The sequence below is a fragment of the Solanum lycopersicum genome, chromosome 1 (genome assembly GCF_036512215.1).
Source record: "Solanum lycopersicum chromosome 1, SLM_r2.1".
NCBI classification, from domain to species: Eukaryota; Viridiplantae; Streptophyta; class Magnoliopsida; order Solanales; family Solanaceae; genus Solanum; species Solanum lycopersicum.
This window is the reverse complement of record NC_090800.1, coordinates 2841291-2861813: the sequence shown is the minus strand read 5'-3', so window position 1 is coordinate 2861813 and position 20523 is coordinate 2841291. Positions and strand designations below refer to the sequence as shown.

The 20523-nt window shown below is 31.9% G+C and overlaps 1 protein-coding gene, 1 long non-coding RNA gene and 1 pseudogene across 3 annotated transcripts; 2 read left to right on the top strand and 1 right to left on the bottom strand.

Moving 5' to 3' along the window:
• The first annotated feature begins 2591 nt into the window (after positions 1 to 2591).
• On the top strand, positions 2592 to 5724 carry LOC101266748 (receptor-like protein Cf-9 homolog). Its single transcript, XM_069296179.1, has 2 exons — positions 2592 to 5466; positions 5573 to 5724. Exon 1 carries the CDS (start codon positions 2747 to 2749, stop codon positions 5450 to 5452), a length of 2706 nt encoding a protein of 901 aa, XP_069152280.1. The 5' UTR covers positions 2592 to 2746; the 3' UTR covers positions 5453 to 5466; positions 5573 to 5724.
• Positions 5694 to 7726, bottom strand: LOC138347793 (uncharacterized). 2 transcript variants are annotated; one of them, XR_011220336.1, is made up of 3 exons: positions 7019 to 7726; positions 6105 to 6141; positions 5694 to 6036 (listed from the first exon to the last, which is right to left on the bottom strand). It is a non-coding gene; the product is annotated as an uncharacterized lncRNA (long non-coding RNA). The 2 variants fall into 2 exon arrangements; XR_011220335.1 differs by having other exon boundaries at positions 5694 to 6141.
• A 586-nt stretch (positions 7727 to 8312) lies between these two features.
• Positions 8313 to 15471, top strand: LOC138347791 (receptor-like protein Cf-9; annotated as a pseudogene).
• The last annotated feature ends 5052 nt before the right edge of the window (positions 15472 to 20523 follow it).

Here is a 20523-nt window from a genome sequence, read left to right as displayed (position 1 = left end):
TACAAAATACGTATTTCAACAGTAAAATAAATGGAAAAGGGCCTAAAATACCCTTGAAGTATTGAAAATGGTACAAAATTACCCTTCATCCACCTATTGGCTCCAAAATGCATTTTTATCCAACTATTGGTTCCAAAATACCCTTGTCATCCACCTTTGCGTTCAAAATTGACCACTTTTTTAATTGTTTTAAAATTAAACTCTTTAAATATTTTTTAAAGTACTTGGCGTTCAACTATAAATTATAATTTTAATTTATTAATATAATTTATAAATCAACCCACTACCCACTCATTACTAAGTAAACCTCACTCAATTAATAATCCAATTTTAATATCAAAATCGTCATAAACACTACTAAAACACGATGAAATTGTAGATTCCTTAAAATGACATCCAAAATTATTTGAGTCCGAATTTAAGCTCATATTAAATTTAGGTTGAGCCGCTTATTTAGGATGAGACTTTCAATAAGATTCTCTTTCAAGATTGAATTATAAAGTTATGATTAAAGGTAAAGAAGTAATACATCCCGAATTAATTCATGCACTTTTTAAAAATATAATTTTATAAATATTTATGATTTATTTTAAAATCTTTAATATATTATTTTGAAAAAAAGTTACCTATGAAGTAAAATCACATAATTGAGACGTAAGAATAATTAAGATGAACATAGTCAGACTTTTAAGTTTATCGGTGATAATTGACGTCCATGAAAAGTTTCGGCCATATTATTTCGGGATTTCTGGATCAAAAAAATTCATGGGCTATAGCACACAAAAATCAGTAAAACCTTTTTTGTCTGCTTTGGGGTTTGTTTGAACTTGAAAATATACCATTTTTCTCGTGGGATGAACTAATTCCATTTCTAAGGTCTTAAAGGACGTCCATGAAAATTGTCGACCATTTTGTTTTGAGATTTTTGGATTAAAAAAACTCATGGACTGCCTGTTTTGGGGCTCGTTTTAACTTGAAAATGCATCATTTTTTCCCGCGAGACAAATTGTTTCATTTCTAAAGTCTTAAATGACGTGCATAAAAAATTTCAGCTATTCTATTTCGAGATTTTCGGATTAAAAAAATTCATGGGTAGTGCACGAAAATTGGTAAAACCTTTCCTTGCCTGCTTTGGGGCTAGTTAGAACTTGAAAATGCACAATTTTTTCCCGCAGGACGAATTGGTTCCCTTTCTTAAATCTTAACAGATCTACATGAATTTTTTTTGACTAATTTCATAATTTTTGGATTAAAAAAAAAACCATGGGTTGTATCACACTAAAAGTGGTAAAATCTGTCTCTGTCTGCTTTGTGCTACTTAATGAACGTTTATGAAAAAATTTAGCCATTTTTGTTTTGGGATTTACGGATCAAAAAAATTCATGGTCTATAGCGCACAAAAATTGATAAAATATGTCTTGCCTACTTTGGGTCTCGTTTGACTTGAAAATACACCACTTTCTCCCACGGAACAAACTGGTTCCATTTCTAAGTTCTTAAGGGACATTCTTGAAAAATTTCGGTCATTTTTTTCGTGATTCTAGATCAAAAATAATTCATGGGCTATAACACACGAAAATGGATAAGATCTTTCTTTGCCTACTTCGAGGCTAGTTTGAACTTGAGAATGCACCATTTTTCCCCGCGGGACGAACTGGTTCCAATTATAAGGTCATAACAGAAGTTCATGAAAATTTTTTGTCATTTTTTTTTTGAGATGTACGAATTAAAAAAAATCATTTGCTAGAGCACACGAAAATTGGTAAAATTTGCCTTTGCATGTTAGGTCTCGTTTGATCTTGAAAATACACTATATTTTTTCGCAGGACGAATTGGTTTCATTTTTAAAGTCTTAATAAAAGTCCATGAAAAGTTTCGGCCATTGTATTTTGAAATTTATAGATTAAAAAAAGTCCATAGGCTATAACATACAAAAATCCTTTTAATTTCAGTAATAGTTCAAGAGGTACTTATGTCTTCCCCCAATTTAAATTTATTACATCACTGTTCCCAATTGTTAAAGTTAATATCTTCATCACCAATGGATGTGGTGCAGTGAATGTGGTTTCTCCTCTCTTAACCAAAAGTCACGTTTGAACCCTGATATAAAAAAACTCATTAGTAAAGAGTGTTCCTCCAGCCCCACCAAATAGGGCTCTACACGATGCGCGACACGAGTTTAAAATAGTCGAACTTCAATGTATGTATCAGACGCCGAATGACAAACCAAAAAGAAGAAGCTAGTATCCACATTGCATAATAATTGGGTCAGAAGATAATATTCTCAAGGAGCAAAATTCCACATTGCATAATAGTTTGGTTAGGAACTTTGCAGAAAGCTATGATTCTGATGATTCCATTGATAAAGAATCAAACAAAATTGTATGATTACTAGTTATAAAAAATTGTATTATTACATTTGTATTTTTGTGCAATGACTTGTGCATTGACTTGAGATTTTTCTCATTAGTTTAATTATAAAAGTTTGTTACCTCAAATATTTTCGAGGTCTGTACAACACTGTAACCAATCAGAATAAAATCATATTGGAAAATGTTTTGGTCAAGGTCTATGCACCAACAAATACTCTTATAGACTTTTTTCTTTTTCATTGGAGCATCACCATAGCAAAATTGCCTTTTGCTATGTGCTATATAAACCTCATCAAGATTATTGAATAGAGAGACACAAAGCAAGAGTTGGAAAACTTACTTAGTTATTTTGATATATATTTTGAGGCGCGAAAATGGGCATCGGAGAACTTGCATTGTTTCTGCTGTACGCGTTTCTCTGTCAACTTGTTTTCTCCTCATCTTTACCTCATTTGTGCCCCGATGAACAAGCCGTTGCGCTTCTTCAATTCAAAAATATGTTTACTATAAATCTTAATGCTTCTTACGGTGTTTCTTATCCTAAAACAGTTACATGGAATAAGAGCGCCGATTGTTGTTCATGGGATGGAGTTCATTGTGACGAAATGACGGGACAAGTGACTAAGCTTGACCTCGCTAACAACAGACTTCGGGGTGAGTTTCATTCCAACAGTAGCCTCTTTAAGCTCACCAATCTCAAATGGCTTGATTTGTCTGGAAATAATTTTTCTGGATCACTCATTTCACCTAAATTTGGTGAGCTTTCTAGTTTAACGCATCTTGATTTGTCGTATTCAAATTTTACAAGTATAATCCCGTCAGAAATATCTCGTCTTTCTAAGTTACATGTTCTTCGTCTCCATGATAGTCAATTAAGATTCGAGCCTCACAATTTTGAACTGCTCCTTAAGAACTTGACCCGATTAAGAGAGCTCCACCTTAGCGATGTAAACATCTCTTCCGCTATTCCTCTGAATTTCTCTTCTTATTTAACAAATCTAAGACTTTGGAACACGCAGATATACGGGACATTGCCCGAAGGAGTTTTCCACCTTTCCAACTTAGAATCTCTTGACTTATCAGACACTCCCCAGCTCACTGTTAGGTTTCCCACAACTAAATGGAATAGCAGTGCATCACTCGTGGAGTTAGTTCTCTTAAGAGTGAATGTTGCTGGTAGGATACCTGAATCATTTGGTCATCTAACTTCACTGCAAAAATTAGATTTGCGTTCTTGTAATCTCTCAGGTTCTATTCCTAAACCTCTATGGAATCTCACCAATATAGAGGTATTGAACCTGGGTGATAACCATCTTGAAGGAACAATTTCTGATTTCTTTAGATTCGGAAAGCTCTGGTTGTTATCACTTGGAAATAACAATTTTAGTGGCAGGCTTGAGTTCTTATCCTCTAACAGAAGCTGGACGCAACTTGAATTCTTGGATTTTTCGTTCAATTCCCTAACGGGTCCAATTCCTTCTAATGTAAGTGGTCTGCAAAACCTAGATTCACTCGGCTTGTCATCAAACCAGTTGAATGGGACTATACCATCATGGATATTCTCCCTCTCTTCACTTGAATTCTTGGATTTTTCGTTCAATTCCCTAACGGGTCCAATTCCTTCTAATGTAAGTGGTCTGCAAAACCTAAATTCACTCAGATTGTCATCAAACCAGTTGAATGGGACTATACCATCCTGGATATTCTCCCTCCCTTCACTATCGCAGTTAGACTTGAGTGATAACCATTTCAGTGGAAACATTCAGGAGTTCAAGTCTAAAATATTGGTATTTGTTTCTGTAAAACAAAATCAGCTGCAAGGTCCTATTCCAAAGTCACTCCTAAACCGTCGTAATCTATATTCTCTTTTCCTTTCGCACAATAATCTCAGCGGACAGATTCCTTCAACCATCTGCAATCAGAAAACACTAGAAGTGCTAGATTTGGGGAGCAATAATTTGGAGGGAACAGTTCCACTATGTTTGGGTGAGATGAGTGATCTTTGGTTATTGGATTTAAGCAACAATCGTCTTAGGGGGACAATTGATACTACTTTTAGTATAGGAAACCGACTTACAGTTATTAAATTTAATAAGAATAAGCTAGAGGGGAAAGTTCCGCAATCTTTGATCAATTGCACATATTTGGAAGTTGTTGATTTAGGTAACAATGAGTTGAATGACACGTTTCCTAAATGGTTGGGAGCTCTATATGAGTTGCAGATTTTGAACTTGAGATCAAATAAGTTCTTTGGCCCTATAAAAGTTTCTAGGACTGACAACTTATTTGCTCAAATTCGAATCATGGATCTCTCATCTAACGGATTTAGTGGACATTTACCCGTGAGCCTTTTCAAGAAATTTGAAGTCATGAAAATAACTAGTGAAAACAGTGGAACCCGAGAGTATGTAGGAGATATTTTTTATTATTACACATATTCCTTGATAGTGACAACAAAGGGACTGGAGCTTGAACTTCCTCGAGTTTTGACTACAGAGATTATTATCAATCTCTCAAGGAATAGATTTGAAGGTAATATCCCAAGCATTATTGGAGATCTCATTGCGCTTCGTACTTTGAACTTGTCTCACAATCGCTTGGAAGGTCACATACCAGCATCACTGCACCAGTTATCTGTACTTGAATCATTGGATCTCTCATCCAACAAAATCAGCGGAGAAATTCCACAACAGCTGGTATCCCTCAAATCACTTGAAGTCTTAAATCTCTCTCACAATCATCTTGTTGGATGCATCCCCAAAGGAAATCAATTTGATACGTTTGAGAATAGTTCATACCAAGGGAATGATGGGTTACGTGGATTTCCACTCTCAAAAGATTGTGGCGTCGATGAAGGGGTACCAGAAGCAACAACTCCATTTGAGCTAGATGAAGAAGAAGATTCACCAATGATCAGTTGGCAGGCGGTTCTCATGGGTTACGGTTGTGGACTTGTTATTGGACTGTCCATAATATACATAATGCTGTCAACTCAATATCCAGCATGGTTTTCGAGGATGGATGTAAAATTGGAACACATAATTATTACAAGAATGAAAAAGCACAAGAAAAGATATTAGCATGTAACCTCCAGGTATTCAACTTAATCTCTATCCTTCAGAAGATCACATTTTATATATCCATAAAATTTCATCCTTAAAGCTTTCAACTTTAATACTTTCATTTTTTTAAAACTGCAGGATTCAAGTCTACTGCATTGCTGGGATGTGAATAAAAGTTTTTACTTTCATAGTTAGTGGTTGTGTTTTGTTTCATCAAGTGTTTGTTACATTTTCTTCTGTTGTGACTCAACAAATTCAATTGCAAGGAAAAACCATAGAATTTCATAGAATGCAAAGGCAATAGAAAGAACATTAAAAATACTAAAACAATTCCAAGTTATCGCGTACTTTGAAATAGAATAACTTGAATAACTACGACAACAATAGAGTTGGTGTAGCAGTTGAAAAGTTGGAGAAAAAACCTTGGATACTAGCGACGACCAAAATAGCAGAGTTGAGTCATGACTTCATCATGATGCAGGCTCATCGACACAGCTAGCCACAACGTTTCATCTTAGCTACAAGTCCGCATTCATGTGACATTGCTTCAAACAATTAGAACCCGAAATCGATAAGCTTGGCACACGCACAAGCTGATAGAACTGCCACAAAGGAAATCTCATTTTGTTGCAACCCAGAATTCATCATTAATGCTAGGGAAGAAACATACCATTCCATATGCAAATTTGCTTCATCGCATCAAATACCTGTGTTACAGCAAATGGTTAAAAATACAGGCAAGGCCTCGTACTATAAAGAGTTCCCAGTTTCTAGTCCTCTTCAAGGATAATACTTAGGACACTAATTGCAGAGCTCGAGTCAAATGACAATGATAACTTCTCAGATAATAAGCTTCTTGCTTATGCAACATGTTTAAATACTAGTTATCTGAACAAACTCTAGCTCTTTTTGAAACAAAATACGCAAGGCACAAGTTATGTCTTACAAAGGCATGGTTTATTCCTATAGAACTTATGTTATCAAACCTTTTGCCTTGCAAATTAGATTCTACACAACTTATGGAGGACAAAGGCAAAAGTTCTCTTACGAAACTAGGTCATAGTTAAGGGTACTTTGACCCACAAACTTCCATTAAATGATAAGCAGGGGTAAAAATTAAAGACCACAGATTGAGGGGAAATAATTAAAGACCATCGACTGAGGGGTAAAAATAGTTAGTAGAATATTGTGGAATATTCTGCTAACTCAAGAGATCATCAGAGACATAAGGATTAGGACCAAATCTGTTAATGTGATGGTCAAATTGGATATGACAAAAGCTTATGATAGACTGTCATGATTGTTCCTAACAAAGGTCTTAAGAAAGTTTGGCTTCTCATCTCTTTCTAACCTCCCCCATAATGAATGCATCGAAACTTTGTCGAATTCAGATTAAGCATGTTATAGAGAAGGAAATATACTTGCACATTACCAAGTCAAGCTAGGAGGATTCTAAATTTAGACAAACAAGAAGTTCCTAATCTTGATTATCAGTCCACATATTTGATTTGTAAGCACACGACGACAGATTCAAGGAGTCCCCAAATAAGAAAAAGGGAAGGAGGTATTTCACTAGCAACATACATCAATAGAAGATTGGAAACAACATGCTCAAGCACCACCAAATGATCTGGATTGCACAGCCACAGAAGCATCATGCCAAAATCTGGTCATCGACTTGGTTTCTGGAAGAAGAAAATCAAGAAGTTAAGAAGTGAAAAGGAGCAGTTCAAGGATGAACACAATTACAATATCCGATAGGATGAAATACCGACCCCATGGAGGAATAGGACTTCAGAGACAGAACATAAGGTCAGCAGAGACAATGAAAGGTAGATCGATGAACAACAATGAATCACACAGAGACAATAACGGGTATCAGTTCACTTTATACACATCTTCTTTTTCTTGTCAACCTCTAAAGTTGTTCATACACCCAACCAACATAACAAATTATAATCTCAGCATAATTTCATCAGCCAATCATGGATTTATCCAAACAATACTTTTATTTGTCCCATATTGTTGTTAAAATTAAATTTTCCAGCAAACACAGGATGAAATGCTTACATGTGTATCAGAACAAATGCATGTGTTGGGACTCTCATTTGAATCATTCTTGCATTGACTTGAGAATGTGATTTGACTTACAGTGCAATGACTTGAGAAGGATTAAATAGTGTTTACATATTGTGCGCCACATTGAACGTGAATGTGTAATTGACAACTCTAAATTGACTGAAAATGACTAGGTGACCTTCCTGGAATTGATTACTCCAAAGCAAAATTTAAACATATTGTATAGTTTTTGCTATTTTTAATAACTTGGCATATTTTTAACTCAACTTCAACTTCTTCTGTACAACTTCAAGAAGAGTAAAACACATTGACATCTGAATTTACTTTGAAATTTAAAAATGGCTTTCATACTTGGAAGAACTTGAATTAATTATTATCATGGGAACTAACTTTAGACATGGCAAACACCTTCTTTTGCTTTAAAAAATTGACACTACTTAAATAAAAGGACACTAATTATCAACTCGGCACAGAAAGTAAGACCTTAAAATCACAAGAAGTGATAATCCAAAACAATTAATAAGACCTAACTTGTGAAAAACATGCACTGTTTCCTCCTAAATGCCTCATATCGATCTTCTTTGTTCATACATCCAACCGACATAACATCAAGGTAGGTATTCTGTCGCAGTTATCATATACCTGCAGATTTATCTACATACAAATTAGTAATATTTTTATTTGTAGTTAAAAGTTGAATTTTCCAGAAAACACAAGGTGAAATGCTTACATGTGTAATCCAGTGAGAAGAAGTTTGAAAAAAAGAAAGAAGAGAAACAGTTCCTGTTTTGGTGTTAAGACAAAATGCATGTGTTATTACAAGTGTTGGGATTTACATTTGAATTGTGTTAGTAAATGTGTATAGTAAATTTCTTTGCTTAATTATGCTATATATACCTCATCAAAATTGTTGAATATAGACACAGATCAAACATTTCTTGATTTCTTCTCTACCAACTTAATTAGTTTTAAACATTTTACTGCAGAAATGGGCTACGTAGACCTTGTATTTTTTATGATATATCCCTTTCTCTTTCAACTTGTTTTCTCCTCATCCTCACCTCATTTGTGCCCCAAAGATCAAGCTCATGCTCTTCTACAATTCAAGCACATGTTTACTACAAATGCTTATTCGAAATTACTATCATGGAACAAGAGCATAGATTGTTGTTCATGGGATGGAGTTCATTGTGACGAGATGACGGGACAAGTGACTGAGCTTAACCTCGCTCGAAGCGGACTTCAAGGAAAGTTTCACTCCAACAGTAGCCTCTTTAAGCTATCCAATCTCAAACGGCTTAATTTGTCTGAAAATTATTTATTTGGATCGCTTTCACCTAAATTTTGTGAGCTTTCTAGTTTGACGCATCTTGATTTGTCATATTCAAGTTTTACAGGTTTGATTCCAGCAGAATTCTCTCGTCTTTCTAAATTACAAGTTCTTCGTATTCAGAGTTATTCAGATGCTATTAGATTCAGACCTCGCATTTTTGAACTGATCCTTAAGAACTTGACCCAATTAAGAGAGCTTGACCTTAGCTTTGTGAACATCTCTTCCACCATTCCTCTAAATTTCTCTTCTTATTTATCAACTCTCATTCTTCGAGACACACAATTACGTGGGGTATTGCCCGAAGGAGTTTTCCACATTTCCAACTTGGAATCTCTTGATTTATCATCCAATCTACAGCTCCCTGTTAGCAACTAGTATTATAATATTATTTGGATCGGAAAATTAAGAGTTGAATTGCTGCAAATTGGATTAATTGGTCGTGTTTTTATTATATGAAAGTTATTAGGGTTGCGTTGTTTGGAGAAATTATGACTTAATCCTAAGTCTGAATTTGAGAAATATGAGATTTGGAATATTAAGTAGCATCAAAAACCATGAATTGATTAGAGAATTAGGTGAGTTTTGGGTCTAGGTTAGACATAAAATAATTGAGCGTTTATAGACTCGTTAACTTGCAAAAATTGTGCATATACTTGATAGATTGAAAAGGTTCGGAGGCATCGAGGAAATAAAAAGCATAAAAAAAAGTAGCTTGCATGACTTCAGTTCTTCGGTGGAAGTAGGTTATGGTTTATGCTATTTCATAGTAAAATCTTAATAGTGATTGATATGCATTGGATGATAGTGTGAAGTTTTCTTTGTACTCGATTGTGTGATTGTGTGGCTTGGTCGTGTGTTTTGTGATTTGGTCTGAAATCCCGAGACCGTGGAATGTATAATCTTAAACCATCTCTATCTGAAGTAATGCCTTGAATAAAGAAGGCTCGATGAAATATTATTAACGAATGAAAATGTGGTGATATTAAAAGATAAATTAATGATATTATTGGATCGGAGTGTCACATTCCGACACGGTATTCTTGGATCGGAGTGTCACGTTCCGACACGATATTCTTGGATCGGAGTGTCACGTTCCAACACGGTATTCTTGGATCGGAGTGCCACGTTCCGACACGATAATATTAAAGGAAAAATATGTTGAATTAATGGAAGATACTCAATCTCAAAGAACTCAACTCCCAAAATGGTTTAGTTTGGAGGCATGAGTCCTCATGTGTGATCTTGATACCGTAAATTTAATACGTGCTTACGTTATTGTTATTGAAACTTGTTCATATTGTTTGTTTCTTATCACATGTTAAATGTTATAGTAAAGTTCATACTATTATTCTTTGTATATTAGTTACTATTTTGGGTTGACCGATGATACTTACTCAGTACGTGTTGCCTCGTACTGAGCCCTACTTGTTTTCTTCTTTGTTTTCCTTTTATGAAATGCAACGAGTGTACCTATTATTTCTGATTTTCCTCAGCTCTAGTCAGTCTCCCGCATATCAAGTTTCAGGGTGAGCTATCCATTCAAGCTCGTGTTGGATTCTATCAGTCATTACCTGATGTCCTTAGTTTTCGGACACGAATTACTTTATTTCATTTATTTTGGTGTCTTTGATACTCTTAGACTTAGTAATTGGAGATTAGATGTCCTTGTTGTGATGACTTTCAAGTTTTGAAAAAAGATATTTAATAAGTTTTTGAGCTTCCGCATTATGCTTGTATTTTGTAAGTTAGGTTAAACTGTTGGTTCGCCCACTTAAGAGGTTAAGTGTGGGTGTCACTCACGACTCGTTTTGGGTCGTGACAACTTAATGGGCTGAATCTGCATGATTCAAATTCAGACCTAAAAATCAAACGTACTTAATGAGATGAATCTGAATGATTAAGATTCAGACCTTTATTAAGTGCAAACAAATGAGACCTAAATACTAAAAGTGGTATTTTTTATAATTATCTTATTTTGAAAATCAACTTTCTAGTTAACCCCTCTTCCTTTTCATAACTTTATTGAAATTTTGTTATTTACTAATCGATGTTCCAAATTTACGATTAACTACTTATAAGGAATTAAATTTGAACTTTAAAATACGCCCATCATTTGGTGTAATTTTTCTTATATTTTCTAAAAAATAGTTGTAATTATTGGATTTTATTACTTATTATATTCAATTTTAATTAGTTTAACAAATTGATAAGAAAATCACACACGTGTAATGCACGTGTCCAGAAATTAATATTTTTAAAAATTAATTTATAATTATTCAATTTTATTACATATTACACACATATTTTTATAGAATGTGAACCAAGGCTGAGCATAAATACTGAAAAAAATAAAATACTACACGGAGCCAATGTTTTTTATTTTAGATTCATATTTTCTGTAACTTCGATTCTTCTATTTGATTTTTAGTATCATATTTTTCGTATTTCGATTTAATCGAAATTTTAATGTTATTGGGTTATTGGGTCGGTTTCGGGTTTTCCTATTGGGTTATTGGGTAAACCGATAACCCAATAAGACTATAGTTATTTACTACTTTACCCTTCCTCAATATTAAATATACATAATTTAATACATAAATAGATTCAATATTAGTTTTTCAGGCTATGTGATTTTTTGGTTAGGAAATTGGTGAGAACTTTGTTGATTATCTGGTGGATCAAGCAACTGTTCAAGATTGTCTCATTGAAATATTTTATTTTAATTTTAATTCTAGTTCGTAATTGTAGGTGATAGCTTTTGCAAGTTTGTGAATGTTAGTAATTTGATCAACATTCAAATTTTTCTATTATGTTTTGGCGGTAAGTTGGTAACATGTAATTATAACATACGTACTATTATATATTATTTGACCAACAATTTCTTATTGGGTTAACCGAAATCGAATCGATAACATCAAAAACCGATAAATCGATAAAAAATTTCTTATTGATTTGTTATTGGGTTAGCATATTTTAAAATCAAAAACTGATAAACCGAACCGATTATATGTAAAACCGAACCGAACCGACCGATGCACACCCCTAATCTTTTCTTCCAAAAATATTGAAATAAAAATTTAAAATTGAAACGAACTATTGAAATTAATATTTTAAAGATTAAGTTATATTTTATTGTATTTTATTACTCATTACATGTAATGTTAATCAGTCTAAAAGATCTATAAAAGAAAATCACACATCACACACGTGTTCTGAAACTAGAATTTTAAAAATTAAAATATAATTGTAATTTATTACTCATTACAAGCATGCTTTCACCGCATTTAAACCAAAATTTATTACAAATACCTACCAAACTTTGACTACTAAACAAACAAACATGACCACAAATATAAGATTTTTCCAATGATCAAATCATGCTTTAGCAGTCAACACTAAGAACTAATCAAACTTGTATTATTTCAATTGCTCAAAAGTAAGTGTCCGGTAAGTTGTATATATTATTTTCTAACCGAAGAGATATCGAGTTTGTTTGGATGAGCTTATATCTTTTGACTTAAAAAGTTATAAGAAACACTTAGAAACTCATTCAACTTAGTTTCATAACTCAAAAGTCACTCAACTAATCTAAATAATTTTTTATTTAAATTTTGTTGAAAAATGAAAATTTTATTTCAAGCTAAATTTTTAAGAAATAATAGGATATCCATTTTAAAGAAATTTTTATTATCTATTTATATGCACACATAATTTGTTTTAATTATTATCATAATTATGGTATTCTTCTAATATAATTTTTTTTATATTAGACGGTAGATTTAATAGTTATAGATTTTTCTTTGCTTAATTTGTGGTTCATTCATTTTCGACATCCTCCAATAGATAACATTAATTAATTCATTAGTATGTCTTGACGAAAGATTTCATCTTTGAATATGCATTTATGATCCACAACAATAAATTTGACTGAAAAAAAATCAATTTTAAGATCATCATTTAACAAAAATCAGTTTGTCAATGAAAGGGGTAAATTTATTTCATTTATTAGACAACAAGGGTATACATGCACCATGTGTTAGCCGACGGAGGTATATATGCATCAATTTTTGACGAGGAGTATATCTGCTCTAAATCGCAACGTCGATGGTCTATTTGTTCCTTTGCCCCAAAAATTTAAAATAAAATTATTTTTTTTCATTTCCATTTGATGAAAAGGTATGTGCGGGCCACTTTTATAACGGTAAAAATATATATGTGTGAGCCACTTTTGTAACGAGATAACGGGACAAGTGACTGAGCTTGACTTCGCTGGAAGAGGACTAAAAGGAAAGTTTCACTCCAAACAATAGCCTCTTTCAACTCTCCAATCTCAAAAGACTTAATTTGTCTTTTAATAATTTCTCTGGATCGTACATTTCACCTAAATTTGGTGAGCTTTCTAGTTTGACTCATCTTGATTTGTCGAATTCAAGATTTTCAGGTCTAATTCCAACAGAAATCTCTCGTCTTTCAAAATTGCAAGTTCTCAGTATCCAGAGTAGCCTATTAAGTTTCAAACCTAACGGTTTTGAACTGCTCCTTAAGAACTTGACCCAATTAAGAGAGGTTAAATTTTACGATGTGAACATCTCTTCCACCATTCCTCTTAATTTCTCTTCTCTTTAACTACTTTGTTCCTTAAGAACACACAGTTATACGGGGTATTGCCCGAAAGAGTTTTCCACCTTTCCAACTTGGAAACTCTTGATTTATCATTCAATCCCCAGCTCACTGTTAGGTTTCCCACAAGCAAATGGAATAGCAGTGCATCACTTAAGAAGTTAGCTCTCAATGGTGTGAATGCTTTTGGTACGATACCTGAATCATTTAGTCATCTAACTTCACTGCGTAATTTGAGAATAGCTTCTTGTAATCTCTCAGGTTCCATTCCTAAACCTCTATGGAATCTCACCAATATAGAGGAATTGAACCTCGGTGATAACCATCTCGAAGGACCAATTTCTAATTTCTTTAGATTTGGAAAGCTCATGTCGTTATTACTTGCAAATAATAACTTTGATGGCCAACTTGAGTTCTTATCCTTTATCAGATGGACGCAACTTGTTGATCTAGATATTTCATTTAATTTCCTAACAGGTTCAATTCCTTCTAATGTAAGTGGTATGCAAAACCTACAACGTCTCAACTTGACATCAAACCACTTGAACGGGACAATACCTTCCTGGATATTCTCCCTCCCATCACTATATTTGTTAGACTTGAGTGATAACCATTTAAGTGGAAAAATTCAAGAGTTCAAGTACCAATCGTTGTTTGTTGTTTCTCTCAAACAAAATCGACTGGAAGGTCCTATTCCAAAGTCATTCCTAGACAAGCAAACCCTACACTTTCTTCTCCTTTCACAAAATAATCTCAATGGACACATCTCATCAACCATCTGCAATCGAGTACTGATGGTGCTAGATTTGGGAAGCAATAATTTGGAGGGAACAATCCCGCTATGTTTGGGTGAGATGAGTGGACTTGTGATTTTGGATTTAAGTAACAATAGTCTTAGCGGGATAATAGATATAACTTTTAGTATAGGAAACTATCTTCGAGTCATTAAATTTGACGGGAATAAGCTAGAGGGGAAAGTCATGCAGTCTTTTATCAATTGCAAACATTTGAAAGTTCTTGATTTAGATAACAATGAATTGAATGACACATTTCCGAAATGGTTAGGAGCCCTACCTGAGTTGCAGATATTAAACTTAAGATCAAATAAGTTCTATGGCCCTATAAAAGATTCTAGGACTTACAACTTATCTGCTCAAATTCGAGTTATAGATCTCTCATCCAATGGATTTAGTGGAGATTTACCAGTGAGCCTTTTTCAGAATTTTGAAGCCATGAAAATAATTGGTGAGAAAAATGGAACTCGTGAGTATGTAGCTGATTATTTTTCTGATTTTTACTCAAATTCCTATATAGTAATAACAAAAGGACTGGAGCTTGAATTTCCTCGAGTTTTGACTACAAACATAATCATAAATCTCTCTAGCAACAGATTTGAAGGTCATATCCCAAGCATTATTGGAGATCTTATTGGGCTTCGAACTTTGAACTTATCTCACAATCGCTTGGAAGGTCACATACCAGCATCACTGCACCAGTTATCTGTACTTGAATCATTGGATCTCTCATCCAACAAAATCAGCGGAGAAATTCCACAACAACTTCTATCCCTCACATCACTTGAAGTCTTAAATCTCTCTCACAATCATCTTGTTGGATGCATTCCCAAAGGAAAACAATTTGATACGTTTGAGAATAGTTCATACCAAGGGAACGATGGGTTACGTGGATTTCCACTCTCAAAAGATTGTGGTGGTGGTGGTGGTGATCAAGAAGAAGAAGAAGAAGAAGGAGATTCATCAATTATAAGTTGGAAGGCGGTTCTCATGGGTTACGGTTGTGGACTTGTTATTGGACTGTCCATAATATACATAATGTTGTCAACTCAATATCCAGCATGGTTTTCGAGGATGGATTTAAAATTGGAACACATAATTATTACAAGAATGAAAAAACACAAGAAAAGATGTTAGTTTTTACTTTACTAGTTTGTAATGTATTTGAAGTGTGCATTTCCCTAAGTAATAAAAGCATTAGTTTTCGTTTATCAATGTTTTGATACATATTCAGCGTAATTATTGTTCATTGATAGCATTATTCTGATATGAAATTTTGACTTCGAAATGTTTCCATATGTCAATTATCACTCTTATTTGATTAATTAAACATTTTTAAATTTTAGACTTTGAGATATTTTTGACAAAGTCGATACACCAATTAATACTCTTATAGACTCTTTCTTCATTTAAATTAATAAATAACTATTTCTTACTTTGACTATTTTTAGATTAAATGATCCCCACACACATTGGGATGGTTACATATTTTTTTGTTAAAAGTCTATACACCGATTATCACTCTTATAGATTTTTCTTTCTCCTCTAAAAATAAAAAAGAAATTATTCGTTTCACAAAACATCCCACGATATCAAACCGAGACAATTAAGTGTTTGTTCCAAAGCTCCCTTCACTTTTTCTCTTTAAGACTTCAATTGATTTAATAACTATTTCACACTGTTACACATAATATTCTCAAGGTGATTTTTTTCTACATAATTATAGTACAAATTTTGACAAATGAGACTAATAATGATGACAATGTGGGTATGAACCACTTGTAAAGACTTAGGTGTTGGGTTTTATTTGCTCTAAATTTCTTACCATAAATAGGTTTTTCTTTTAGGAAAAAGTTTTGGATTGACTAATCCTTTTTCTGGTAGGAAAAGGTTTAGGACTCTATAAATAGAGGAATGTTCCTTCTAACTTAATCAGCATTCACAATGTAGTCTTAAAGGCTTTGGGAGAGTTTTGGTTATGAGGAGAATTTGTGGGTCACAAGCTTGATACGTTATCACTTTTGTGAACCTCCCATGTATTCTGAGTGAATTGGTTGAGGTTGTTTCTCTTTCTGTATTTTGTACTCTCATATTTATAGTGGATTGCTCATCTCCTTTGTGGACGTAGGTCGATTGACCGAACCACGTTAAATCTTTGTGTCTTTTGGTATATTTCTCGTTGTCTTCTTACTCGTGATCTTTCGAGATTTGCTTTGCTAGCTTCCACGTTTACACCTGCTTATTTTCGATCCTAACATCAGGATTATGACATTTTAAGACTGATAATGTATCAAATAAAATTGAATTATTACAACTGTATTCATAGTACTCTAAAAAAAAGATTTTTCAATGGAATTTCATTAGAAAATGTGATACGTAATTGACAACTCAAAAGTTGACTGAAAGTAACTAGATGAGCTTCTTGGGATTGATTAGTTGTAGTAGATGACTAACAATATTTGATAAATTGAGATATTTATCAAAAAAAATAAAATATTTTGCAAGCATAAGTGACTATTTCTACGGTTCGGACGCGTAATAATTGTGTCAAGATTACTTGCGAAGACTTGGGATTGTGATGTTTTAGACCGATAAGGTATCAAAGAAAATTGTATTATTACAAAGTGAAATGATTTTGTGTAGTACCTTTCATTTAAACTTTCTATGTGATGACTTGACTTAATAATTTGGAATTTTTTTTATGTTTTTCAACAATCATTTGGATTATTCTTGTGAAGTGACTCGTGCATTGGCTTGAGAATATAAAGTTGATAATTCAAAGCGATAACAATAGATTTTTCTTCGCGTAATTTGTGGTTCATCAAAATTTCATCTATACATCATATTCGTTGGTGTTTTAGCCTTTTTTTGAACTTAAATCCGTTCACCAGATTTGAAGTAATTTAAATGATTTGATATATCCTTATATTTAAATTTTATATATCACTCGTTATAAAAGTGATTCATATATACTTCTATTGTTACGCAAATAACTCGTATATACCCTTTTCCTTTAACGAAAGAAAAAACAAATTAATTTTAAATTATTATTAAAATTAGATTTTAAAAAAAAATTATTTGATCCTTCTCACACATTTCCTCCTCCTTCTCCTTCTTCCTTTTTTTTTTTGTACTTTTTTTATTCAATAACTAATTTGAATTTATTATTTTGATGGTAAATATATTTTTAACGAATTTTCTTGTAAATTTATCATAAATATCCCAAATTTTTTTATAGATACAAAATATAAATTACGATATACCCGACAAAATAATTTTAAATTACATTCATCTATCAAATTCCACCAAAATTTGAAGAGATTTTCAACTAAATTTATTGTCTATCTTTAAGTCAAGGTCTTTGCACCAATTAACACTCTTATCCTAGCTAAAAATAAGCTTTTTTGAAATTTCAACTTAATTGTTTTTGTCAAATCCCATATGTCACCATTTTAAAGAAAGGTGTAATTATATTATAGTTAAAGAAAAATAGAAAAATATTATGTGTTAATTTATTTTATATACGATGAAAAGGAAATTAAAAAAAATCATATATACACGTGGTGTCACGTATAGAAATAATAAGATACCCATTTTAAAGAAATTCTTATTATCTAATTTATATGCACACAGAATTTGTTTTTAAATATTATCATAATTATGGTATTATTATTCTAATATAAATGTTTATATTAGATAACGAGGATACATATGCACCATTTGTTAGCCGATGGAGGTATATATGTATCACTTTTTAACGAGGAGTATATTTGGTCTAAAACGCTAAGGTGAGGGGTATATTTGTCTCTTTGCCCTATAATTAAAAAAACTAAAATTATTTTTTTTTCACTTTCATTTGATGAAAAGGTAATATGTCAGACACTTTTATAATGGTAGGAGTATACGCGAGCATGTTTTGTTACAGTAGAGGTATATGCAAGCTACTTTTGTAATAGAATTTTTCTACTGTAAATTTTATTTAAACATTTATTGAAATGACTCGTGCATTGACTTAGGAATATGTAAATTTATTAGAACTATTAGAATATAAGTTTGATCATCATCAAGTTAATATACAACCAGGTGCATAAACAGAATAATAATTTTATCCTAATTAATAAAAAATGAATTTTGGAGTTTGAAATTTTTTTGTCAAGATTTATACACCAAACAATACTCTTATCCTAACAAATCAAAAGTTTTGTGAGCCTTTACAATGATTTAAACAATAAAACTAATTTTTAGCGATAATGAATATATACATTAGCAAAGTGAGTCAAAGTCTTTTCCAATATTAATTTATTATCATTGGATCCAATGTCGCTATAAATTTTAGGGACATTTTAAAAAGAGTGTTAATTTCCGCTACAACTACATATTTATTAGCAATTAAACTACTATGTCATTAATTAATTATCACTAAATATATTTTTGATATAGTGATTAAATAACTGTTTTCTATTGTTAAAGGTGATAATCCCAATTATTTGAACCATTCTATGACTTAAAACAAAATTATAGCATTCATTAAGATATTTGTACATTAACTTGAGATTTTTCTGATTAATTTAATTACAAATGTTTAATACCTCAAATAGTTTACTTAATTCTTCATTTATTTATTATTATTTTTTTATAACTTGTTGGTTTTAAGAGAAGCAAATAAAAGTCTTTTGCCTTTCCTAGTATGTAATGGTTCATTAAGTGCAACACACCTAATTTGTTTTCACTTATCTATAATACTAGTTTCTGGGTACGCGCCACGCACGTGTGGCCATATAATTAAAAATATTTTTGTGAAGATTGTATATTAACAATATTATTAAGTTATATTATGTGTTATAAAATAGAAAATACAAATTACATGTTCTTAAAATTGATAAGTATCCTATATGGTGTTTTTATTTCTAAGATTCAAAATCCAAAAAACTATACAACTACAATATTTAAATGAATAAGTGAAATGTTATGTGTTGCGTTAATGAAATATGTGTAAAACCAATAACATATAGAAATCTTTTACCGTAAAATTAATGTTGTGCGTTGTACATATTAAGCCCTAGCAAGGAAATTAAATAATAAGTGTCATGAGTGTATTCTTCACTAAGAAATTTCCTTGACGAATCCAACAACATCCATAGCTGAAATTCTTGGACAAATCCAACAATGTTCATAACATATTTTAATAACCTTTAACTTTGACATTGATTGATAAAAAATTGCTCAGAGAAATGATATACTCTTCTTTAGAGCCCATAAAAATGGAGAGGGGACTTGAGGAAAATGAAAACTATTCTTGGCTTTATATAATATTTTCACTTTAAATGATTAATTAGTCTCTTTAGCTTCTTTTCACGTATTTATGATTAAAAATAACATATATTAATATATTAATTATGGGAATTCATTGTATTGAAATCTACAACTTCTAAGATTCTAGCAATGTAAAGGTAACTGCTTCTATATTTTAGTTAATGTGTCACTTAAAAGTTTACTGCTCAATATTTTTCAAAAATAAAATAATCAAATATGAATATAACATTTTTATTTAATATAGGAATAAAATGGTAATTCAACTTTACATCTTGGAGCTCCCCACTTATAATATAATACTAGTTCTCGAACACGTAGATTGCACGTGTATCCCATGTTATTTAATATCAAACATTTCAAATGATATAATTATTTTAGAATAATTGATGCATTATACAATATTTAAAGGGTAAAAATGATATTTTTGGTAAAACATTCAACTAAGGTTGCAACTTGCAAAGATCAATAGAATCTGAAGAATTTCTGATTGTATTGATAAAAACTTTTTCTTTTAATCATGTGGGATACATTATATTTATTGGTAAAAAAAAAAGATTACTACTTCAATTATATGATTTGTCAAGATTGCCAAATATCTAACATTATATTTTCATACAAAATGAAAGAAGTTAATTAAACAAAGCAATATATCAATAAGAAAAAAAATGACCAATGAATAAAAGATTACATAAAAACTATATATAAAAGATTACATAAGAACTATAAGATGTGAAAATATAAAGTGTAATGGATTAATATTTTCTATTCAATTTATAAAGAGAGAAATTGTGTATATGAAAGGCCGTGAAGGAATGTATTTAATTGTAGAAGCTAAAAAGTTTAGCAATTAAAGTCATTAAGAAGTGAAAAATAATAAATTCTAACATCTAACCATGTATTCTCTTCAATTAAATATTGATATTGTATGAATCTCTCCATATGCTTTAACC